Source organism: Oncorhynchus keta, chromosome 9 (assembly GCF_023373465.1).
Source record: "Oncorhynchus keta strain PuntledgeMale-10-30-2019 chromosome 9, Oket_V2, whole genome shotgun sequence".
Taxonomy (NCBI): domain Eukaryota; kingdom Metazoa; phylum Chordata; class Actinopteri; order Salmoniformes; family Salmonidae; genus Oncorhynchus; species Oncorhynchus keta.
Window position 1 is genome coordinate 19,085,005 of NC_068429.1, and position 26,735 is coordinate 19,111,739.

Below are 26,735 nucleotides of genomic sequence, written 5' to 3' on the forward strand. Positions count from 1 at the left end.
AGAGAAATTGTAGAAATAGGCGAGTTTAGCCATGATTATGACTATGTGGCTGTGGTAACTAGTGACGACCAGTTCCCAGAGCTGTTTTAATGAGAGTGGAGGATGTGAGGAAGTGGACTACCAAGAACGTGATTCAGTTCATTTTTAGTTGAGTAATCCTTTTTTTTCAATATCCTCGCCCAACCCCTCATCTTGTTTCTGCTCTATTCCCCTCCCTCTCTCCTGTCTGCTTTTACTCTTACGTGTCTGGGAGTGTGACTGTCACTGAACGTGTATCACGGTTTAACACAGACACACCGAGAAAATATATACAGATATACATACTTACCCACACACACAGTATAATTTATGCAGTTACTTCCCACCTGATGTTGGGAGGGGACTGGTGAAACAAAGAGGATCGTGGACACATTTCAGAGAATATCTCTCACAAATGTGTCTTCTTCACATCCATCACTGTCCTCTCCAATAATATGACTCTACCTCCGAGTGCAGACGAGGCGAGGTCGTGATGTACAGTACCGGTCTGAAAATAGCCTGGTTTTTCTGGAAGAGAACTTAATGAGAGCGCCCTTTAACAACTCACTGGCTGAACTGCTGTGATGATCTACTGCACTGTAAATTCCTCTCTACATCCAAAGAGAAGAAATGTATTTCTGTTAGGTTGTATCCCACCTCACCTCTCTACTAATCTAATAAATAGAATAAGTAAACTTGTAACAGAAAGTGTTTCATATAAACAGTGCTTATTTTGAGATTCCAAAAATGACTCCTTCAGACACAGCAGTAGCTGCACTCACTTTGGTGAGTGCTGCCCTCTACTGAGCAATACAGTTATTACAAATTAGTGGTACAGCCTGAATCAAAGCCCATAAGTAAAAAGGTGTACTAGCAAAACACAACTATAAATTCTACAAAAAAATATTGAGTCCAATGTAAGAATGCTAAACTTGTTGTAGTCCAGAGACTATTAGGCTCATTGCAAAAGTATTTGTAGAATATAGTGAAACTCCAGCCCGGAATCATATTCAGTGTGGATTCCAGGATAGAAAAACTGTGCTTTTCAAAACAGTAGAGGAAGATGAAATTAAGTCAGAGGTTTATTTGACTGTAAGACAATAGCTATTGATATCCTAGCCAATATGTTTTCAATGTCTCTAACTCCAGCGTTGACTTTACTATAATTTGCTAACATTTTCCTATAATTTTTCCATGGGCTACCAGCATTCACGGAGAGATGGGCTATTGACTTCGTGTCCTCAGAACACACACTACTCTACTGACAGGCTGATATGAGGCTTTATCTCTTCTCTTTTCTCCAGCAGTTTCTCCTCTTTACTGATGTTCTGCTGAACCTCCTGGTGATTTTCTGGTGACCCCTTTTTGTTGTAGCGCCTGTTCTCCTCAGGGTACGTCACGGCCGACAGAGGCAGTCTGTGTATGGCTCTGGATTCAGTGGTGATGAGGAGGAAGGTGAGGGCAGACAGGCAGAAAGGCCAGGTGCATGCTGGTAGCCCAAACTGAAAACAACAGGTGATATGGTAGAAGTAGAGTTAAGAGATTGTATCAAGCATCTCAGAATAATAATTCTTATTTACCTATCATTTCTGTCTTTTACCTGGCACTCCTACTCAAAGATGCTTGATACATACCACCCTAGGTATTGTTGATTGTCTACTGGGTGATGTAACAGACTCACTGACACTTCAGAAAATTGCCCTGGTTTAGGTAAGAATGTTTCATACATGAATTCAGAAGTACTGCAGCTAATTATGGTATAGGGTCGGCTGCTTGTACTGCATTATGTAACCAAAAGCTCTCAACATAACAGGAACTGGAAGACTAACCAATCAAAAGATATTCACTCTTTATAGGCTGAAATTCATTTTTGTTTGACAAGTACAGCGCATTCAAATTAGTGACACCAGTACATTAGATGTTGACCAAGAATGAAATAAAAATGTAAGTACTTACTATGGACATCAGATTTGAAATGGCCAAACCCATGTACGCACAGAAAAAGGCTGAAAGTAGAAAAACAACGACTGGCTTCATTGAATGGGTGTTCATGAAGTAGACTGCTTGTCTGACAGCATTGAGTAAGGTGAAGGTGCTGTTTCTGAACCTACCACAGGTAATAGCCAGTAGATGACTCTGCCATGTCAGTGCATAGAACACCCCTCCAATAGCGATGCAGGACAGACAACTGTTGTAGCCCCACAGTCCTGAGTAGATGTCCTCATGAGGAGCAGCCAGAACAAGACCTACATCGAACAGGACATACAATAGAGCTAGGTACAGATTTCCCTGCCCATGTGATTTGACCATGAAAAGCTCTGGGCGCTAGTACCTAGTTCAACTCCTGGCCCCAATTATAGCCTGTGAATAAAGAATTGCCAATATATGGCTTACATCTACATTATTTTGCTTCACGATGATGCACAACAAATCAGCTTGGGATATGTTGAATTTAACTTCAAAATTGACTAATGAACATGAAAACAATGGCATACTTCCGATGTTTCTAATTCGGTGTACATAAAAAAAGTAATGTTCACAACTGTTATGCTCCCCAGTTATTTTTTGAGACGCACTCTTAAGACAGTTTTTTAAAGAAGTACAGCTCCTGTTGTGTTCTGTGATGCAGTTTATACCACTCTCGGTTATATCTCTAAAGAGCATGTCCATTGGTATTGTTAATGATTATAGCCATTAAAACCAAACGTGTTTTGTATCCCAATCAGTATTTCCACAGTATGTGCTGGGATTAGAGGTCAGGTGTACACAATTCTCTTGAGAGGAAGTCTCTTACCGGACACTACACCAACAATAGAACCCAGTACAGCGTGCATGCAGATGGTTGGGGAGGAAAGCAGCAGGGCTATGATGAAGATTCCTCCTGTCCAGGGGCAGTCACAGCCGTACACCTGACCCACGCCAACTGGCACCGCCATCAAGAGCTGCACCAGGAAGTAACCAACAAGCAGGCTATCACCAACCACTGATCCTGGGTAAGATCTATTTCCCTTCCTCACTTTGGGTTAGGATTGGGAGTAAGGTAATCTGATCCTAGATCTGTCACTTCTACCTCATGGTAGCTAACACCACAAGCTACCATAATCCTACATCCACTCAATACACTTTTGTCAGAAATCTAATTTCCTGCTCTTGGAAAGTTCAGTGAAATTGTTTCTTTGGACTATATCTGTGAGGATTATGTGTTTGACCTATTTTTGTTTCTTAGTTGTTGACGTGACAGAATCATCTAGAATATGTTGGAGAGGTTGTTTAGAAACACACAAGGTTACAGTGTTGTGACTCGGAGGCTGTCCTAATACTGTCCTACCTGAGGTATGCTTCGTTCTGCCAAGGTGGTGTTCAGATGGAGGGAGGACTTTGGCTGCACTAGCACCTGGGGAAAGCAGAAACTGAGGGTATTAGGATATTGGGGTGTGTGTGTGTGTGTGTGTGTGTGTGGTATGTAAGAGTGTGTGAGTGCATATGTACACTACCGTTCAAAAGTGTGGGCTCATTTACAAATGTCCTTGTTTTTGAAAGAAAATCAAAAATAATATTGTCCATTAAAATAACAAAATTGATTTGAAATGCAGTGTAGACATTGTTAATGTTGTAAATGACTATTGTAGCTGGAAACGGCAGATTTTGTTTTGTTTAAATGGAATATCTACACAGGCGTACAGAGGCACATTATCAGCAACCATCACTCCTGTGTTCCAATGGCACATTGTGTTAGCTAATCCAAGTTTATAAATGTATAAAGGCTAATTGATCATTCGAAAATCCTTTTGCAATTATGTTAGCATAGCTGAAAACTGTTGTCCTGATTAAAGAAGCAATAAAACCGTCCTTCTTTAGACTACCTGGAGCATCAGCATTTGTGGGTTCGATTAGACTCAAAATGGTTAGAAACAAAGTCCTTTCTTCTGAAACTCGTCAGTCTATTCTTGTTCTGAGAAATGAAGGCTATTCCATGCAAGAAATTGTCAAGAAACTGAAGATCTTGTACAACGCTGTGTACTACTCCCTTCACAAAACTGTGCAAACTGTCTCTAACCAGAATAGAAAGAGTGGGAGGCCCCGGTGCAGAACTGAGCAAGAGGACAAGTACATTGGAGTGTCTAGTTTGAGAAACAGACGCCTCACAAGGCCTCAACTGGCAGCTTCATTAAATAGTACCCGCAAAACACCCGTCTCAACGTCAACAGTGACGAGGCGACTCCAGGATGCTGGCCTTCAAGGCAGAGTTCCTCTGTCCAGTCTCAACGTCAACAGTGACGAGGCGACTCCAGGATGCTGGCCTTCAAGGCAGAGTTCCTCTGTCCAGTCTCAACGTCAACAGTGACGAGGCGACTCCAGGATGCTGGCCTTCAAGGCAGAGTTCCTCTGTCCAGTGTCAGTGTTCTTTTGCCCATCTTAATCTTTTATTTTTATTGGCCAGTCTGAGATATGGCTTTTTTGCAACTCTGCCTAGAAAGCCAAAATCCTGGAGTCGCCTCTTCACTGTTGACGTTGAGACTGGTGTTTTGCCGGTACTATTTAATAAAAGTGCCAGTTGAGGATGTGAGGCATATGTTTCTCAAACTAGACGCTCTAATGTACTTGTCCTCTTGCTCAGTGGTGCACCGAGGCCTCCCACTCTTTCTATTCTGGTTAGAGACAGTTTGTGTTTTTTTGTGGAAGTCGTACGAGATCTTCAGTTTCTTGGCAATTTCTCCCATGGAATAGCCTTCATTTCTCAGAACAAGAATAGACTGATGAGTTTCAGATGATCAACTAGCCTTTTTAAATGATAAACTTGGATTAGCTAACGCCTATATAGATATTCAATTTTTTTATTTTTTATAAATCTGCCGTTTTCAGCTACAATAGTCATTTACAACATTAACAATGTCTACACTGTATTTCTGATCAATTTTATGTTATTGTTTTGGACAATTCTTTTTTGATTTTCTTTCAAAACAAGGACATTTGTAAGTGACCCCAAACTTTTGAACGGTAGTGTACCTCTGTGTGTACGTTAGTATATTTTGGGCCTACCTCTGGAAAGTAGGGGTGGTTAGACCCCATGGCAGCCATGTGCAAACACACAAGGATGTTGAATGGTAGAGTGAACACAGGGAGGTCCCATTTGCTGAACACTGAGCCCAGGGCACTGGAGACTATGGGACTGCACAGGAACAGGAAGTGAAGAACACACAACAAGAAGCTTGAAATATGATCATAATCAGGTAGAGGAAAAAAAGGAAATGGAGGGTTGGATCATTATTTAGAAGTTAGGGTGTTTTAGTTTAATTCAATTTTAGCGTTGTTTCAGCTGGCTGTGAACACATTGGACAATAGTGCATACAGTGTTTTTAAGGAGACATACAAAACAGGTCTGCTGAAACTTTTGAGGCCTACATGGATATACCTGGCTACCATAGCCTGCACTGGGGCATTAGCTGAGCAGAAACCTGCCTATTGCTGCTTTCATACTTCCACTTGACATTGTGTCTGGGATGTCTTTAGACTACTGCCAAACTTTAACTCCACTTGGTTAAGCCTACTTGGATTAACTCTCTTTGACTCTCCCGTGGCCCGGTGTAAGCGCTTGCCTCCCTCCCATCTTCCACCAGCCTGTACTGGAAACTACAGTCGTGGCCAAAAGTTGAGAATGACACAAATATACATTTTCACAAAGTCTGCTGCCTCAGTTTGTATGATGGCAATTTACATATATTACAGAATGTTATGAAGAGTGATCAGATGAATTTCAATTAATTTCAAAGTTCCTCGTTGCCATGCAAATGAACTGGCTTCCAGTTGAAGCTCGCATCCGCTACAAGACCATGGTGCTTGCCTACGGAGCTGTGAGGGGAACGGCACCTCAGTACCTCCAGGCTCTGATCAGGCCCTACACCCAAACAAGGGCACTGCGTTCATCCACCTCTGGCCTGCTCGCCTCCCTACCACTGAGGAAGTACAGTTCCCGCTCAGCCCAGTCAAAACTCTTCGCTGCTCTGGCCCCCCAATGGTGGAACCAACTCCCTCACGACGCCAGGACAGCGGAGTCAATCACCACCTTCCGGAGACACCTGAAACCCCACCTCTTTAAGGAATACCTAGGATAGGATAAAGTAATCCTTCTCACCCCCCACCCCCTTAAAAGATTTAGATGCACTATTGTAAAGTGGCTGTTCCACTGGATGTCATAAGGTGAATGCACCAATTTGTAAGTCGCTCTGGATAAGAGCGTCTGCTAAATGACTTAAATGTAAATGTAAATGTAACTGAATCCCCAAAAAACATGTCCACTGCATTTCAGTCCTGCCACAAAAGGACCAGCTGACATGTCAGTGATTCTATCATTAAAACAGGTGTGAGTGTTGACGAGGACATGGCCGGAGATCACTCTGTCATGCTGATTGAGTTTGAATAACAGACTGGAAGCTTCAAAAGGAGGGTGGTGCTTGGAATCATTGTTCTTCCTCTGTCAACCATGGTTACCTGCAAGGAAACACGTGCCGTCATCATTGCGTTGCACAAAAAGGGCTTCACAGGCATGGATATTGCTGCCAGTAAGATTTCACCTAAATCAACCATTTATCGGATCATCAAGAACTTCAAGGAGAGAAGTTCAATTGTTGTGAAGAAGGCTTCAGGGCACCCAAGAAAGTCCAGCAAGCGCCAGGACCGTCTCCTAAAGATGATTCAGCTGCGGGAACGGGGCACCACCAGTACAGAGCTTGCTCAGGAATAGCAGTAGGCAGGAGTGAGTGCATCTTCACGCACAGTGAGGCGAAGACTTTTGGAGGATGGCCTGGTGTCAAGAAGGGCAGCAAAGAAGCCCCTTCTCTCCAGAAAAAACATCCAGGACAGACTGATATTCTGCAAAAGTTACAGGGAATATATGACTGCTGAGGACTGGGGTCAAGTCATTTTCCCTGATGAATCCCCTTTCCGATTGTTTGGGGCATCCGGAAAAAAGCTTGTCCGGAGAAGACAAGGTGAGCGCTACCATCAGTCCTGTGTCATGCCAACAGTAAAGCATCCTGAGACCATTCATGTGTGGGGTTGCTTCTCAGCTAAGGGAGTGGGCTCACTCACAATTTTGCCTAAGAACACAGCCATGAATAAAGAATGGTATAAACACATCCTCTGAGAGCAACTTCTCCCAACCATCCAGGAACAGTTTGCTGACGAACAATGCCTTTTCCAACATGATGGAGCACCTTACCATAAGGCAAAAGTGATAACTAAGTGGCTCGGGGAATAAAACATCGATATTTTGGGTCCATGGCCAGGAAACTCCCCAGACCTTAATCCCATTGAGAACTTGTGGTCAATCCTCAAGAGGCGAGTGGACAAACAAAAACCCACAGATTCTGACAAACTACAAGCATTGATTATGCAAGAATGGGCTGCCATCAGTCAGGATGTGGCCCAGAAGTTAGTTGACAGCATACCAGGGCATCTAAAGACACTGAGGCAGTGAACTTAATATTTGTGTCATTCTCAAAACTTTTGGCCATGACTGTCCATCCCTTCCCATGTGCTTCTCTCCTGGCTATCATACTGGTAACATGGCCTCCGTTGCGTTACTGTTTTGATTGGCCCCAGCATTTAATGACATTGAGTACAGGGGCTTGCGAAAGTTTTCAACCCCTTGGCATTTTTCCTATTTTGTTGCCTTAAAATCTGGAATTAAAATAGATTTTTTGGGGAGTGTGTGTGATTTGATTTACACAACATGCCTACCACTTCGAAGATGCAAAGTATTCTTCATTTTGAAACAAACAAGAAATAAGACAAAAAAACAGAATACTTGAGCTTGCATAACTAGCCACCCCCCAAAGTCAATACTTTAGAGAGCCACCTTTTGCAGAAATTACAGCTGCAAGTCTCTTGGGGTAGGTCTCGATAAGCTTGGCACATCTAGCCACTGGGATTTTTGCCCATTCTTCAAGGCAAAACTGCTCCAGCTCCTTCAAGCTGGATGGGTTCCGCTGGTGTAGAACGATCTTTAAGTCATACCACAGATTCTCAAATTGATTGCGGTCTGGACTTTGACTAGGCCATTCCAAGGCATTTAAAAATATGTTTCCTTTTAATCCACTCGAGTGTTGCTTTAGCAGTATGCTTAGGGTCCTTGTCCTGCTGGAAGGTGAACCTCCATCCCAGTCTAAAATCTCTGGAAACCTGAAACAGGTTTCCCTCAGAAATGTCCCTGTATTTAGCGCCATCCATCATTCCTTCAATTCTGAACAGTTTCCCAGTCCCTGCAGATGAAAAACATCCCCACAGCATGATGCTGCCACCACCATGCTTCACTGTGGATATGGTGTTCTCGTGTGAGGAGAGGTGTTGGGTTTGCCCCAGACATAGCATTTTCCTTGATTGCCAAAAAGCAACATTTTTGTTTCATCTGACCAGTGTACATTCTTCCATATGTTTGGGGAGTCTCCCACATGCCTTTTGGCCAAACGTGTTTGCTTATTTTTTTCTTTAAGCAATGGCTTTTTTCTGGTCACTCTTTCATAAAGCCCAGCTCTGTGGAGTGTACAGCTTAAAGTGGTCCTATGGACAGATACTCCAATCTCCGCTGTGGAGCTTTGCAGCTCCTTCAGGGTTATCTTTGGTCTCTTTGTTGCCTCTCTGATTAACGCCTTCCTTGCCTGGTCTATGAGTTTGTGGACGGCCCTCTCTTGGCAGGTTTGTTGTGGTGCCATATTCTTTCAATGTTTTAATTGATGTATTTAATGGTGCTCCTTGCGATGTTCAACGTTTCAGATATTTTTTTATAACCCAACCTTGATCTGTTCTTCTCCACAACTTTGTCCCTGACCTGTTTGGAGAGGTCCTTGGTCTTGGTGGGGCCCCTTGCCTAATGGTGTTTTAGACTCTGGGGCCTTTCAGAACAGGTGTGTATATATACTGAGATCATGTGGCATTTAGATTGCACACAGGTGGACTTTATTTAACTAATTATGTGACTTCTGAAGGTAATACCTTTCCCCTTTTTCCTCTCTCTACTCTACCGATGTGACTATTGAAAATCGCTTTGTTAACATAGAGAGTCTGGGAACATCAAAAGGTGGGAAACGGAACCGTATTTCGGTAATCCAACCAGTTGAAAATATGTGTTGGTACTTAATGAATATGATGTCAGATCAGTTGGTGTCTGAGACATTATTACTGATGATAGGACGACAAACTGTATCTTGGAACGTCTACACATTCTAGTTATCATCATATTCACATGGAATTGTGCAATTTAAATGTTTAAATATGAAACTATTTGTGAAAAGATTAAATGTAATTTTAGCTTCTAAATGAGAGAATTGGTTTTCATGAGTGAACTATGCTCAATTCAGTGGCCCCGCCCATGTGAACAGACATTGGTTGTAAACTATGAAACACGGCCCTCTCTCCCAACCCTATATAAGCCCCTTTACAAAAATGTAACTTTCTGTTCGAAGGAAGTGAGGACAAGATCACCAACAAAACCAAGCCAACCTCAGCGTGAGTTCTGGTTGAACGACAAGAACCTAACAAAATTAGCATCGAATTTCAACGTGAAGATGACGATCAACACACCGAAAGGATGAATTTCGACTAAACCAGCCAGAATATAGCATGAGATTAAAGTATGGCAACTTGGTATGAACTTTGAACTCTTATTCACTAAAGAAGTGATACCTCAAAGCCAATGCGTTAGCAACCGCAGCTCTAAACGTGGGCTAGGAGAGGACAGACAGAGTATCCATTCTACCACGCTCCAGTTAACTACTAGACATTTGTCAGTGGACAAGAGATCCATGCTGGACAACTTCTATCTATGACCAATCTACCAAAGCGCAGCTCAGAGTAAATATTTATTGCATTTTCCTTTTTAAAATGGCCGTTTATTTAGAATGCATAAGATTCTGTATTTACGATAGCATAGCTGCCTACGGCCCGATAGAGAGACAAAACAAATTAGCAGCTTACTTCATAAACTGGACAATATCATGATCTGGGCTATGCAGACAAATCCAGACATTCTGGTATTGGCTGAAACTTGGATCTATGGGGGGTTTGTGTTCAGCGATGACAGACAGGGTAGAGTCGGTGGAGTGGCCATTCTTATTAAAAATTATTTATTTGTCTCCTAACTGAAAACCATTTTCCTTGCCCAAAAATGTTAGCTACCATCTTTAAGGCTTTGAGTGGGGAAACATGTATCTGTAACTGTTATAGGGGTCTACCGTCTTTAGTCTTATTTTATTAAATCAGAAGTTATTTTCCTGGGTGTCTTTGCCCAAGACATTAATGACCATTGCCCAGTTGTTTGTGTTAAAGATGTGAGAATACAAAAATCTGAAGCCTCATTTCATCAAAAAGAGGAACTTGAAAAACTTTAGTGAACAGGCTCTTTTTAAAATGATTTTTTTACATCTCTATTTTAGTGACCTTGATTTGTATTTCAGCTATCTTTGAACCTGAATTAGCTATGAGACATTTAGCAGATGTCTTCAATAACCATGCTCCCTTCAAAACATTAAGGGTTAAAGGTAGATTGAATGCGTGGTACACTCTGGAATTATTAGAAGTCATTCATGAAAGAGATGATGCTTGGGTCAAGGCCAGGAACACAGGCTTTCAGTGTCTTGTACCAGCATCTTGCCTGAGATGCAGTGTCTTAGACCACTGCGCCACTACTTCCTCCTCTCTGCCACAACAAATGACTTCAGACACTGGCCTCATTACAGGAAACAAATTACATCATTAATGCATTTAATCACCATTTTATTTCAGCAGGCTCTTTGAAATAACTTCTAAGCCTATTCACAATGATATTGGTCAGGATGCTGATTGGGGAAACTTGCTGAATGATCAGAGAAATGACAGCCAAAGCTTTTCTTTTAGGCTATTTACAGAAAAATAAGTCATGGATGCTTTGCTAGAAATAGACAAGAAATCAACTGGGGCTGACCAATTGGATCCTGCCTACTTAACTGTGTAGCGCCCATCATTGTTGGCTCAATAACCCACATTTATTAAACATGATCTTAATCATTATCACACCATTTCAAGGCTTCCTTTTCTAGCTAAGATTTCTGAATCCTTGGTAAATGTATACATTTACTCTTTATTTATCTGAGAAATATATTTTGAATGTAAACCAATCTGGGTTTAGGCCTGGGCATAGTGCTATTAGAGCTACAACTTTAGTTGTTAATGATCTTGTCAATGCTTTAGACACTCAAATTAAATGTGCAGCTTTGTTTGTGGACCTGTCTAAAGCGTTTGATACTGTTGCTAATGTTATTGTATTGAATAAGTAGTCTACGAAAGGCCTGAACTCTGACTGTTCATGATTATATTAGTGCCATAACTCAGGCCATCGTGATTGATGGGGTTGTCTGAATTTTTTGAAGTACATGAAGGTGTACCACAGAGATCAATTTAGCGACCTGCTCTCTTCAATATTTATATAAACATCATTGGCCAATCTGTCAAAAATGTGACTTTTAAAAAAACATAGATGAGCTGGTTAAGAAGCTAAGATTTAACTTTTTTTTTTCTACACAGATCGTGCCTTTCTCTAAGCAGTGGGAAGTAAATGATTCAGCCAACCTTTGTTCTTGATTATTTTGATATTATTTATGCTGCTACTACTCATCACTGTATCAAAACTTCGCTAGACTTCGCTCAAGACCTGTAGAGCTCTACATTACTCCCTTTTTGGCACTACTTCATTAACTTCCATCTTATCTAACTTTGCTGTTGAAGTGTAGACACCCAAGTTGCCTAACCTGTTCACAGGATTGGTTAACTCTAGTGTCTCCACCGAGCTAAGTAAATCTGCATTTCGTTTTTTTGTTATTTATTTTCACACCTCAGTTGGTAGTTAGTCTTGTCCCAACGCTGAAACTCCCATACGGACTCGGGAGAGGCGAAGGTCGGGAGCCGTGCATCCTCCAAAACACGACCCAGCGAAGCTGCACTGCTTCTTGACACAATGCCCGCTTAACCCTGTGGTCCTTCTGTAGCTCAGTTGGTAGAGCATGGCGCTTGTAACGCCAGGGTAGTGGGTTCGATTCCCGGGACCACCCATGCGTAGAATGTATGCACACATGACTGTAAGTCGCTTTGGATAAAAGCGTCTGCTAAATGGCATATATTATATATTATAACCCGGAAGCACCAATGTGTCGGAGGAAACACCGTACACCTGGCAACCATGTCAGCATGCATGCGCCCGGCCAGCCACAGCAGTCGCTAGAGCGCGATGGGACCCTCCCCTCCCCTCACCTGACAGAGCCTGGACTCGAACCAGGATCGCTAGTGGCACAGCTAGCACTGTGATGCAGTATCTTAGACCACTGCACCACTCGGGAGGCCCTGCATTTAATTTTAAAATGCACCATATTGCTGGAACAAAATTCAACATACATTTCATCTTGATTTTCTGGTGTCATTCAGGAAATTTAAAGTATTGATTCAAGATTTATTTGTGGAGGTGATTTGTGATGTTTTATCTATCTATATATCTCTATATAGTGTTGAATTGTGTTTGGTAAATAAAGATAGACATGGTTTTAAAAAAAGTAGTGGTAATATTTAATTCAGTACAGGTATGTGTAGGCGGCTTGACTTACAGTACCCTGTCCCATACCCAGGGTAAGTTGTCCAAAAAAAAGTGGGCTCTTGGCACAAGCTGCATTTTCAAAACTGGAATGTTTACATTAATTCAGATTATTTCCAGGGATAAACAACACCGGAAATATATGTAGATATCTTTGTTAGAATACTATATTTCCCTTGACGGAGTGATGCTGAATATTTTTTTAATATATATATTTTTAAATGTCTCAACTTACCCCACTCTCCCCTACATTGATCAAAATACTGAGAACATTCTTACTGTAACATACCATAACATGGACATGAACATATTAGGGAGCAGAAGGCACCAGTACCAGTCCCCTTTGGCCGAGAATACACACATCAGCATTCCAACCAGGGTCCCATTGTAGCCATATAAACCAGCAGATATGGCACCCCTGAAGCACAGACAACAAACAAATCAGAAAAGACACATCTACAAAGAAATACAATGATATTGAGAAATGTTAGGTGCAAAAAAGACCAAGTGAGTGGGAGGGAAAGCAAGGTATTGCGAGAAATGATACATCTGGTGTGAGTTTCAGACTGAGACAAGCAGACTTCCCCACGCCAACCTCAGTTTGCAGAGCATATTCAAGATTACAACTCCTGAGGGGTATACTACAAACCAGGATCTCTGAGTTAGCAAGCTAACTTTGATAAACATCTGGTTCATTAAGAAATCTATACTTAGATATTTTTTGGTTGTTGTGTTAATTAGACCATGCCCATTTCAAGCTTATCCTTCTAAAAAAGCAAAAGACTAACTAATTGGTCCTGCTTTGCAGCATACCCCTCTGGCTGTGTGAGACTTTTGTCCAGGGATATTTATATTCGGCCTAATTGGAAGTAGATTACTGGTCTTGCCATAGACTTACATGTTTTGTCTAATCAGGAGTGCAGACAGTGTGGAAGCGAGGGATCCTAGCAGTCCGTTCAGGCCCCACCAGGGGTTCTGCAGCACCAGGCCAAACGTGATGAGCAGCCCACTGAGGGGGTTGTTGACAAACATGACCTGGGCCACCCCACGTAGGACCCAGTCCACCACCTGGACCACCACAATCTGCCCTGCAGCAGAGCAACAGAGAAAGACAGACAGGCAGTCATTGATTGACCATTATATCCACTCTCTGAATCAGTCTCTGATTAGAGGGTAAGGATGAAAACCTGGCTCACGTTCAGTGAGGAGTAAATGTTGGAAACAGCGTAAAACAGGGAGGGACTACCTAAACGTGTCTAATAAGAACACAGATTTACATTTCCCTCAGCAAAGGTTTTGCTACAGTGTACCTTACTTAACATGACCCAGCAGTGCAGGGGACTTTAAGGCCCGGATTTTTATATATTTACTTTATCATATATTGAACATGTCTTACTTTTGATCCATTCTCCATACACACGCATGTCCCCAGTAAGCAGATTGAGTGCTCTGGAGAGATGGGATGTAAGAGTAGCCCCTTTCTCTACAGACCTCGCCTCCTTCTTCATCGCTGGGGTCATCATTAGTGGCTTCAATTCCTGCAGGGCAGCTATAATCATACACAGTAGATAACATTCAATAATTAAATGTATCATATCATTACAGTATCTGGCCTAGGCCCAGACTGAGGTTCAGAATGTTCCAAAACAATGTTCTAAGTTCTCTGGATATGCTGTCATGACCATATTGTTGATGTAATAACTCCACAGTGGAGTGATAAAAGCTCAACTCCAAACAATTGCAATGTGATACCTTTGGACAGAAATGTTTTTAAGATACTGTGCTGCTATGCCATCTGGTTTGCAGTAAATTATTTGGTTTTGGCTGGATATCTGGAGCATGCTAACAGGGGTCCTACCTACCACTCCCACTGCCTGACTTCAACAATGCTAGCGAATGCTATTCAATAGATACTTCAAATCCACAGTTTGGGTCATTGTCTCTCTGGGTCCATAAACTACATTCAGGGTCAGGAATGTGAAACCCTGAACTAACACACCCAAGTCAAATAAGCAACGAATCATGGTACAATCTAGTCAAGAGTTGGCCAACTGTGTTCTATGTTTCCATAAGATGAGGAGTCTTTGATCTAGATGGGCAAACCTTTTAACATAGCATTTACCAGATGCATTGATCATGACACAAGTTACACAAAATATCTCTCAACTCTATTACCGTCAAAATACTTATTAGAATCATCATTCCATATACGTAAAAGCAAATTACGTTTAGAAAAGTCCCATGAACTCCATAAACTAGATTAGCTAGTTAGACAGAAAATAGTAAACACATAAAAAAAGTCCACATACAGCAGCGTTTCCCAAACTCTCTAATGTTTTTGTCCTATAGCACGACACAGGTGATTCAAACAAATCCAAGCTTAATGATGAGTTGACCATTTGCATCAGCTGTGTAGTTCTAGGGCAAAAACTAAAATGTGCACCACTTGGGGTTCCCAGGTTTGAGTTTGGAAAACTCTGACATACATAATAGTTATGGGTATGTTGTTTTTAATTATAAATCAGTTGTTACCTGTGATATATGAGCCAGGAATAGAAGTGTCCAGATCTCCATGAACAGCGACGCCTGTAATACCCGTAGTTTACTTTAGAGACAGTCGTGTGTCAACAACTCCTCCCCTCTACCCTCCCTCACACATGCTATTCACAATTTAAAAATAAAAAAACACACCACCTAACACACACACACACACAGCTATGTCCTGTTATTCCACGTCAAGGTCAGTTTTATTCCTGCTGGATCTTAAATTAGCATAATTATTTTTAGGTCCTCAGTCAAAGGTTAAATCAGAGGTTTGACCCTTCCCACTCTGTCTGGTGCACATAACTAATACTGCCCAATTTACTATAAGTTGCATTATCAAATGCTTTTTGCACATAAAAACATATGTACAGTGAAAAAAACTTTCCACAAGAAATATATCCTAGTGTGGCAAAGCTTTAAAATGGGGACATGACTTAGCAATTATTACTTAGCCAGTATTACTGAACTCAAAGCCAAATTGAAAGAATCATTATGTTAACCCCTCCTCAAGGAAACCAACCCCTCCTGTTCCAGTATGTAAGGTACAGTAAGGTTATTCAGCACATAAGCAGACATAGTTTAACTAACGTATTCATTCATTACACAACAATAGGAAATGGAAATGGTTCTCCCCAACTCACACCCTGTACGATAATCTAGAGGTAAAACACATAAAACAGCCCAATTATATAATTATTATATTATCGGTTCATACTGTAACATGCATTCTCACCAACTCTGAGTTAGTCAAGGATCTGACAAAAATCATCTTTAAAGCCAATCCATGAGTGAATACAGAAAACCTAGAAATCCAGCAATTTGGTTGGATTTGTTTTTATTTGCGATACCCTGCATATAGGAAAATAACATGTAATCTAATTATTCTTACAATCAACTCAGAGACTCTTTGAACAAAATAAATCCAATTACCATAAGTATTCAATGCCTCAAGAAAGATCCATTAACTCAGCGTCCCACTACTCTTCTCAGTGTCCTGTTTAAATCAGCAGCTCAGGGACTAGTCGCCTACTCTCCCGTTCAGATCTTCTAGGAATCTTATTTAATTATATGCCCTGCTTTCCCTCTCTCTCCACTCTCATGCCATTCTCTTTCCCCCTCTCGCTGTCCACTCCCCTTTCGCTGTCCACTCCCCTCTCACTGTCCTCTCCCCTCTCCCTGTCCTCACCCCTCTCACTGTCCTCTCCCCTCTCCCTGTCCTCTCCTCTCCCTGCCCTCTCCCCTTTCCCCTCTCCCTGTCCTCTCCCCTCTCCCTGTCCCTTGTTTGGCTACATTCTCTCCCCTGTCTCTCACCACCTTCTCTCCTTACCTTTACCCTGCATTTGGGAGACTTTCCTTCCAAGCAGCTAATCAGGGATCAGAATCCAGAATTATTCTAAATCACCTCCGGTTTATTACTACCCCAGTGTGGTGGGCTTTCCTTCTAAACACTTTCAATAGCAGATTCCCAAAGAGTTTAACATAATTACAGTATAGAGATGAGGAATTTACCACCATCTTTGGTTAAGGCCGGTCAGGTTTTTTCCTGTACATCCTGAACAATAACATCTCTGGACTCCGGTATAAACAGAACGGTGAATGGATTTTTTTAGGTCGTGATTATAATTTCTGATTGACTTATTAAACAAAACAAATTTCGCTGACTCATTGACATGACTTACTATGAAATTCCTAATACTATGATGTTTTTGCTTTCTGCAGTCAAAAATTTGATTTTTATTTATTATTATGTTTATATATATTTCGACACTATGAGGTTGGAAAAACACTGTGAAATTGTGAAAATGATGATAATGCCGTTTTAGTGTAGGAACTGTTTGAAAACACTGCCTGGAATTTCAGCCTGTTTTGGTAGGATGGAGTTTTGGTCTGCCTTGTGACGTCTAGACCTGTTAGGTGGTGTGTTAATAGACAAATAAGAAATAGTCTGCCAATTACATCCTAGTTTTCAGTTTCCCCTCCCATTCAGACCACTCCCAGACAGTCCTAGCAACATTTTTGCTGGAGAAATGTTTCTTTGCTAAGAATTGATTTATGTTTATTTTTGACCAATTTAATTGAAAACAATCACAGTAAGGTACTTAATTATTACCCATAAATGATTTGGTATTGAGATAACAACAGCTGCATTAGACCTTTAAACATTTGTTGTTTATTTTATGTATTAGCAGACTTTATGAAATCAAATCAAAGTTTATTTGTCACATGCGCTGAATACAACAGGTGTAGTAGACCTTATAGTGAAATGCTTACTTACAGGCTCTAACCGACAGTGCAAAAAAGGTATTAGGTGAACAATAGGTAAGTAAAGAAATAAAACAACAGTAAAAAGACAGGCTATATACAGTAATGAGGCTATAAAAGTAGTGAGGCTTCAAACAGACACCGGTTAGTCAGGCTGATTGAGGTAGTATGTACATGTAGATATGGTTAAAGTGACTATGCATATATGATGAACAGAGAGTAGCAGTAGCGTGAAAAGAGGGGTTGGCGGGTGGTGCGACACAATGCAGATATCCCGGTTAGCCACTGTGCGGGAGCACTGGCTGGTCGGCCCAATTGAGGTAGTCTGTACATGAATGTATAGTTAAAGTGACGATGCATATATGATAAACAGAGAGTAGCAGCAGCATAAAAAGAGGGGTTGGGGGGGGGGCACACAATGCAAATATTCCGGGTAGCCATTTGGTTACCTGTTCAGGAGTCTTATGGCTTGGGGGTAAAAACTGTTGAGAAGCCTTTTTGTCCTAGACTTGGCACTCCGTTACCGCTTGCAAATGCTGTAGTGTGGCTACCGCATGCTTGTGCCACATGGTCAGTAATACTAGGTCAAAATCCTTGTTTCCTTACTTCTCTAAATATACAACAACGTGGTCAAATAAAAACACATTTGGCCACATGAACTGAGAGACTGGTCGATGAAATTCTTGAGAAACACATGGACTCTGTTCTTACAGTAAGGCTGATAAGCAATAAAAAAACTTGTTACATTTGTAATTTCAAATTCTCTAGTTGATAACATTAAAGAATCAACATGAATTTCAAATATATACTGTGTATTCGGAAAGTATTCAGACTCCTTGACTTTTTCCATTTTTATTTTCCATTAATCTAAAATGGATTAAATAAAACAAAATCTTCACTAATCTACACACAATAACCCATAATAACAAAGTGAAAACATGTTTTTAGATTTTCTTGGCAAATTTACAAAAAACTAAAACACCTTATTTACATAAGTAGTCAGACCCTTTGCTATGAGATTCGAAATTGAGATCAGATGTATCCTGTTTTCATTGATCATCCTTGCTTCTACAAATTGATTGGAGTCCACCTGTGGTAAATTCAATTGATTGGACATGATTTGGAAAGGCACACACCTGTCTATATAAGGTCCCACAGTTGACAGTGCATTTCAGAGCAAAAACTAAGCCATAAGGTTGAAGGAATTGTCCGTAGAGTTCCGAGAGGATTGTGTTGAGGCACAGATCTGGGGAAGGGTACCAAAACACTTCTTCAGCATTGAAGGTCCCCAAGATGAGGGTGGCCTCAATCATTCTTAAATGAAAGAAGTCTGGAACCACCAAGACTCTTCCTAGAGCTGGCTACCCGGCCACACTGGGCAATCAGGGGAGAAGGGCCTTGGTCAGGGAGGTGACCAACAACCCAATGGTCATTCTGACATAGCTCTAGAGTTCCTCTGTGGAGATGTGAGGGTCATCCACAAGAACAAACATCTCTGCAGCACACAACCAATCAGGCCTTTATGGTAGAGTTGCTAGACGGAAGCCACTTCTCAATAAAATGCACATACCAGCCCGCTTGGAGTTTGCCAAAAGGCACCTAAAAACTCTAAAATAAAAAATATTTATATAGCCCTTCTGACATCAGCTGATATCTCAAAGTGTTGTACGGAAACCCAGCCTAAAACCCCAAACAGCAAGCAATGCAGGTGTAGAAGTACAGTGGCTAGGAAGAACTCCCTAGAAAGGCCAGAACCTAGGAAGAAACCTAGAGAGGAACCAGGCTATGAGGGGTGGCTAGCCCTCTTCTGGCTGTGCCGGGTGGAGATTATAATAGAACATGGCCAAGATGTTCATATGTTCATAAATGACCAGCATGGTCAAATAATAATAATCACAGTGGTTGTCGGGGGTGCAACAGGTCAGCATCTCAGGAGTAAATGTCAGTTGGCTTTTCATAGCCGATCATTGTGAGTATCTCTACCGCTCCTGCTGTCCCTAGAGAGTTGAAAACAGCAGGTCTGGGACAGGTAGCACGTCTGGTGAACAGGTCAGGGTTCCATAGCCGCAGGAAGAACAGTTGAAACTGGAGCAGCAGCCCAGCCAGGTGGACTGGGGACAGCAAGGAGTCATCATGCCAGGTAGTCCTGAGGCATGGTCCTAGGGCTCAGGTCCTCCGAGAGAGAGAGAGAAATAAAGAAAGAAAGAAAGAAAGAAAGAAAGGGAATTAGAGAGAGCATACTTAAATTAACACAGGACACCGGATAAGTACTCTAGATATAACAGACTGACCCTCGCCCCCCGACACATAAACTACTGCAGCATAAATACTGAAGGCTGAAATAGGAGGGGTCAGGAGACACTGTGGCCCCATCCAATGATACCCCTGGACAGGGCCAAACAGGCAGGATATAACCCCACCCACTTTTCCAAAGCACAGCCCCCACACCAGTAGATAGATATCTTCAACCACCAACTTACCAGTAAGCCAGTGACTCAGCCCCTGTAATAGGGTTAGAGGCAGAGAATCCCAGTGGAGAGAGGGGAACCGGCCAGGCAGAGACAGCAAGGGCGGTCCGTTGCTCCAGTGCCTTTCCGTTCACCTTCACACTCCTGGGCCAGACTACACTCAATCATAGGACCTACCGAAGAGATGAGTCTTCAATAGAGACTTAAAGGTTGAGACCGAGGCTGTGTCTCTCACATGGGTAAGCAGACCATTCCATAAAAATGGAGCTCTATGGGAGAAAGCCCTGCCTCCAGCTGTTTGCTTAGAAATTCTAGGGACAATTAGGAGGCCTTCGTCTTGTGACCATAGCATACGTGTAGGTATGTACGGCAGGACCAAATCGGAAAGTAAGGTAGGAGCAAGCCCATGTAATGCTTTGTAGGTTAGCAGTAAAACCTTGAAATCAGCCCTTGACTTAACAGGAAGCCAGTGTAGGGAGGCTAGCACTGGAGTAATATGATACATTTTTTGGGTTCTAGTCAGGATTCTAGCAGCCGTATTTAGTACTAACTGAAATGTATTTAGTGCTTTATCCGGGTAGCCGGAAAGTAGAGCATTGCAGTAGTCTAACCTAGAAGTGACAAAAGCATGGATTAATTTTTCTGCATCCTTTTTGGACAGAACATTTCTGATTTTTGCAATGTTACGTAGATGGAAAAAAGCTGTTCTTGAAACATTCTTGATATGTTCGTCAAAAGCAAGATCAGGGTCCAGAGTAACGCCGAGGTCCTTAACAGTTTTATTCAAGATGACTGTACAACCATCAAGATTAATAGTCAGATTCAACAGAAGATCTCTTTGTTGCTTGGGACCTAGAACTAGCATCTCTGTTTTGTCCGAGATTAAAAGTAGAACATTTGCTGCCATCCACTTGCTTATGTCTGTACACAGGTATCGAAGAGAGGGCAATTTTGGGGCTTCACCATGTTTCATTGAAATGTACAGATGTGTGTCATCCGCATAGCAGTGAAAGTTAACATTATGTTTTTGAATGACATCCCCAAGAGGTAAAATATATAGTGAAAACAATAGTGGTCCTAAAACGGAACCTTGAGGAACACCGAAATTTACAGTTGATTTGTCAGAGGCCAAACCATCCACAGAGACAAACTGATATCTTTCCGACAGATAGAATCTAAACCAGGTCAGAACTTGTCTGTGTAGACCAATTTGGGTTTACAATCTCTCCAAAACAATGTGGTGATTGATGGTATCAAAAGCAGCACTAAGGTCTAGGAGCATAAGGACAGATAAAGAGCCTCGGTCTGACGCCATTAAGAGGTAATTTACCACCTTCACAAGTGCATTCTCAGGGGTCGAAAACCAGACTAAAGCATTTCGTATACATTGTTTGTCTTCAGGAAGGCAGTGAGTTGCTGAGCAACAGCTTTTATTTTTTTTGAGAGGAATGGGAGATTCGATATAGGCCAATAGTTTTTTTGTATTTCCTGGGTCAAGGTTTGGCTTTTTCAGGAGAGGCTTTATTACTGCCACTTTTAGTGAGTTTGGTACACATCCGGTGGATAGAGAGTCGTTTATAATGTTCAGCATAGGAGGGCCAAGCACAGGAAGCAGCTCTTTCAGTAGTTTAGTTGGAGTAGGGTCCCATATGCAGCTTGAAGGTTTAGAGGCCATGATTATTTTGTCATTATCATTGTGTCAAGAGATATAGTACTAAAACAATTGAGTGTCTCCCTTGATCCTAGGTCCTGGTAGAGTTGTGCAGACTCATTACAACTGAGTTATGGAGGAATACGCAGATTTAAAGAGGAGTCCGTAATTTGCTTTCTAATGATCATGATCTTTTCCTCAAAGAAGTTCATGAATGTATCACTGCTGAAGTGAAAGCCATCCTCTCTTGGGGAATGCTGCTTTTTAGTTAGCTTTGCGACAGTATTGTTCTAATTTTCCTCAATTAAGTTGGAAAAATAGGATGATCGAGCAGCAGTGAGGGTTCTTCGATACTGCACGGAACTGTCTTTCCAAGCTAACTAGCTTGGAAGACTTCCAGTTTGGTGTGGCGCCATTTCCGTTCCAATGACAAATGTTTTTAGTTTTTAGGGGTGCGACTACATCTAGAGTATTGCGCAAGGTTAAATTGAGTTTCTCAGTTAGGTGGTTAACTAATTTTGTCCTCTGACATCCTTGGGTAGGCAGAAGGAGTCTGGAAGGGCATCAAGGAATCCTTGGGTTGTCTGAAAATCTATAGCACGACTTTGGATGATCCTTGGTTGGCGTCTGAGCAGATTATTTGTTGCGATTGCAAACATAATAAAATGGTGGTCCGATAGTCCAGGATTATGAGGGAAAACATTAAGATCCACAACATTTATTCCATAGGACAAAACTAGGTCCAGAGTATGACTGTGGCAGTGAGTAGGTCCGGAGACATGTTGGACAAAACCCACTGAGTCGATGATGGCTCCGAAAGCCTTTTGGAGTGGGTCTGTGGACATTTTCCATGTGAATACTAAAGTCAAATATTTGAATATTATCTGCTAAGTCTGATAGATATTCAGGGAACTCAGTGAGGAATGCTGTATACGGCCCAGGAGGCCTGTAAACAGTGGCTATAAAAAGTGATTGAGTAGTGATTGAGTAGGCTGCATAGATTTCATGGCTCAAAGCTCAAAAGACGAAAACATTGTTTTTCTTTGGTAAATTGAAATTTGCTATCGTAAATGTTAGCAACACCCCCACCTTTGCGTGGTCAACAGTGTAACCATTTAAACCAGTAAATTGATCAGGCTTAAGCCATGAGAAACAAGATTCTCTGGTCTGATGAAACCAAGATTGAACTCTTTGGCCTGATTGCCAAGCGTCATGTCTGGAGGAAACCTGGCACCAAACCTGGCACCACCATACGGTGAAGCATGGTGGTGGCAGCATCATACTGTGGGGATATTTTTCTGCTGCACGGAGTCTAGTCAGGATTGAGGGAAAGATGATCGGAGCAAAGATCCTTGATGAAAACCTGCTCCAGAGTGCTCAGGACCTCAGACTGGGGCGAAGGTTCTCATTCCAACAGGAAAACTAGCCTAAGTACAGAGCCAAGACAACGCAGTGGCTTATGAATGTCCTTGAGTGGCCCAGCCAGAACCCAGCTTCATACCCAAGAAGACTCAAGGCTGTAATCGCTGCCAAAGGTGTTTCTTCAAAGTAGAGTAAATGGTCTGAATACTTAATAAATGACACTGTAAAGTCCATGGAGGATAAGAAAACCTCCTCCCAGCTGCCAACTGCACTGAGGATAGGAAACACTGTCACCACCAATAAATATACGATAATCAATCATTTCAATAAGCATTCTTCCACGGCTGGCCATGCTTTCCACCTGGCTACCTCTACCCCGGTCAACATCTCAGCACCCACTGCAGCAACTTGTCCAAACCCCCCCTGCTTCTCCTTTACCCAAATCCAGACAGCTGATGTTCTGAAAAAGCTGCAAAATCTGGATCCCTACAAATCAGATGGACTAGACAATCTGGACCCACTCTTTCTAAAATTATCCACCGAAATTGTTGCAACCCCTATTACGAGCCTATTCAACCTCTTTTTCATATCGTCTGAGATCCCCCAAAGATTGGAAGGCTGGCGCGGTCATCCCCCTCTTCAAAGGGGGAGACACTCTAGACCCAAACTGTTATAGACCTATATCCATCCTGCCCTGTCTTTCTAAAATATTCGAAAGCTAAGTTATTAACAGATCACCGACCATTTTGAATCCCACCGTACCTTCTCCACTATGCAATCTGGTTTCAGAACTGGTTATGGGTGCACCTCAGCCACGCTCAAGGTCATAAAAGATATCATAACCGCCATCGATAAAAGACAGTACTGTGCAGCCGTCTTCACCGACCTGGCCAAGGATTTCGACTCTATCAACTGGCCTACCTGGTTAAATAAAGGCATTTTTTTTGTCATTTCAGTGTATTTTATTTTTAATATATTTGCAAAAATGTGCGTACATTGATGAACATTTTTATTTTTTAAATACATTTCAGAATAAGACTAATGTAAAAAAAAAATTGAAAAAGTAAAGGGGTCTGAATACTTTCTGAATTCACTGTAAACACCTACTGTATGTCTAAGACTGAAACTAGGCAGAGGAGTAGAGTTTATTTGGGAATAATTTATGAAGTCAAGCATCTTCATTGGCCTCAGGTGAGGATTGAGGTCCCTGGGCCAAGACCGGTAGCCGGGCTGATGCGACTCACGTGGTACACCTTGAGGGAGAGTTGTGACACACTAATCTGGACAGGAGTCAGTTTGTTGGTGCTATAATCCAGCAACAATTGGCTTGAGCTTTGATTGGTTCTCTCAGAAATCATTGCATGATTACAGTGCACATGTACTTTCACTTCAGGTTTCATTCCCCCCCCCCCAAAATATAAAGTCCAATGTGTTTCCATTGCATTTTAAAGCATATGGATAGTTTTGTTACAAAAACTGTTGCATTAAATGTGCCTACTCTGGTCTTGTCACATGCACTCTAGCCAACAGTTCACACTTACATATATATTCTTTAACCTTTATTTAAGTAGGCAAGTCAGTTAAGAACAAATTCTTAATTACATTGACAGCCTACCCCGGCCAATCCCTAACCCGGACGACACTGGGCCAATTGTGTGCCGCCCATGGGACTCCCAATCACGGCCGGATGTGACACAGCCTGGTATCGAACCAGGGTCTGTAGTGATGCCTCTAGCACTGAGATGCAGTGCCTTAGACCGCTGCGTCACTCGGGAGCCCAAATACAGTGCGGGTAGGCTAATCTACATTATGAGATTATTTTGGATAAGAGCAAGAATATTTGTGTATGTCAAATGGCAGTCAAGTGTCAATCGTCATGTCACCATGACCCACAATACTTCCTGGAAAGGAGCATCAATCTCGTGACTGTGCACTTTCACCACCACATGGTATTCATCATAATTTATTTCATCTGTCGCCTAATAAACTGCATGGTTTCCCAAGTTGTAGTGGGACGACCACACACCAACACCATATCTTCTCAAGACTCCAAGTTTACTTTAATATGATGGTTATTATATCAATATATTTGCACATAAATGCATTTCCAGCGCCTTTTCTTGCATAATACATTTTACAGACACAAAAAGATCCCACCATTGTTGCATCAAAAGGGTTAAAGGAAGCGGGTTCTTTTTAGTTATTGCAAAGAGAAACTCGACAGAATAAAGCATTAACATCATGAAGACGGTTTATTTCCAACATGACAGCGGATAGAACCTAGCTGGTTCCAAACTCCATCTGCACACGCTCAAAGGTAGCACACTTGAATACCCTTGCCAACAACCAATGAGGGCCTACCAATAAAGCTATGCGTATCCATTCAGATACATACTTCCAATATCACGCACTAAACATGTGTATACCATTTTAACCATCGCTGTGTTCGAATACCCATACTAACATACTGTATATACTAACTAACATAACTAACATACTATTAGTTCATTTTAGTATACTGTAAACAAACTATATCATACTAGAGCTTCGCCTGTCTACCGGAAGTTGATGATGTTGCTATGCAACCTTTTGCTATTTTGTTAGCATAACAAATTACTAGCTAAACATTTTAGGATTTCGGTTGTGTTCGTAAATTCAATCTGGAGTGCCAGAGTGCGCTCTGGGCAATCGCAAATCCAGAGCATTGTCAGATTGTCCATTCATAAATTCGGAGCATTCAGAGAGCACACTGGACACTTGCCTGAGGAGTAGGGTTGATCCGAGGCTTCAACTGAAGAACTAACTGGCTAACATTGGCTAGCTACTTCCAGACACAAATGACAGATACCTCACCATTTAACTCGCCCTAGCAGAGCTGGTTAGGCTATTTTCATGTTATCCAGAGCGTTGGTGACTGTAAATGTGCTGCTTGCAACAATTGAATTACATTTTACATTTACTTACACAGGCCATATTCAACAGGTGTTGAGCATTCGTAAATTCATCAGTTGTTCTGCTCGAGAGCGCTCTGAAATGGGAGTAGATAGCCAGAATGAACAATGTCCATTGAAATGCACAACAACTATACCACTTAGCTAAGAATTATGTGAATAATCAAGTCAATAAACTTTGGGTAGTTAGTTAGATAGCAGATAGTTAATAATACTGCCTGGCAAATTCAATGTATTAGTAGCCAACTAACGTTAGGTAGAAAGCTACTGCTGTAATGCTATGCGATTCGTAAGGATAGCGTAGCTAACAAATTGTCAGCCAACATAACGTGTAACGTATCTTACTTGAAACCCTAACCCTTTATTACATTGCTCAACATTTTCTTCATGTTAAATTTTTCATAATTAGTTCAAGCAAATAATTTATATCCGCTTTCGTCAGACTTTGGCTGCATACTTTCCGCCATTTTCTTCAAATCTGAAAATGTTGTGAAGGCGTGCCCATTTTCTGAAGAAAGGCATTATGGGCCCTGAAAGCACGGAAATAGTGTCCACTGCATGTATATTTCGTATTTTGGCGAATTTAGTATGACATCCAGGAACTTTTGGCATACTAGCTAAAGTAAAAAAATAAAACATTATCTCAATGTCAACTGCGTTTATTTTCAGCAAACTTAACATGTGTAAATGTTTGTATGAACATAACAAGATTCAACAACTGAGACATAAACTGAACAAGTTCCACAGACATGTGACTAACATAAATGGAATATGTGTCCCTGAACAAAGGGCGGGTAAAAATGAAAAGTAACAGTCAGTATCTAGTGTGGCCACCAGCTGCATTAAGTACTGCAGTGCATCTGGTC

The 26,735-nt window shown here is 41.7% G+C and overlaps 1 protein-coding gene across 2 annotated transcripts; it reads right to left on the reverse strand.

Annotated features, from left to right (window-relative positions):
• Positions 1-1,077: 1,077 nt before the first annotated feature.
• Positions 1,078-16,304, reverse strand: LOC118387973 (urea transporter 2-like). Of its 2 annotated transcripts, none has more exons than XM_035776836.1 (11): positions 16,106-16,304; positions 15,164-15,217; positions 14,028-14,180; positions 13,530-13,719; positions 12,966-13,049; positions 5,059-5,188; positions 3,347-3,412; positions 2,813-2,960; positions 2,130-2,264; positions 1,975-2,024; positions 1,078-1,520 (listed from the first exon to the last, which is right to left on the reverse strand). In XM_035776836.1, the coding sequence occupies exons 3-11, from the start codon at positions 14,152-14,154 to the stop codon at positions 1,272-1,274; spliced, it is 1,179 nt and encodes a 392-aa protein (XP_035632729.1). In that variant the 5' UTR covers positions 14,155-14,180; positions 15,164-15,217; positions 16,106-16,304; the 3' UTR covers positions 1,078-1,271. The 2 variants fall into 2 exon arrangements, with proteins under 2 accessions (XP_035632729.1, XP_035632728.1); XM_035776835.1 differs by having other exon boundaries at positions 12,921-13,049.
• Positions 16,305-26,735: the final 10,431 nt, after the last annotated feature.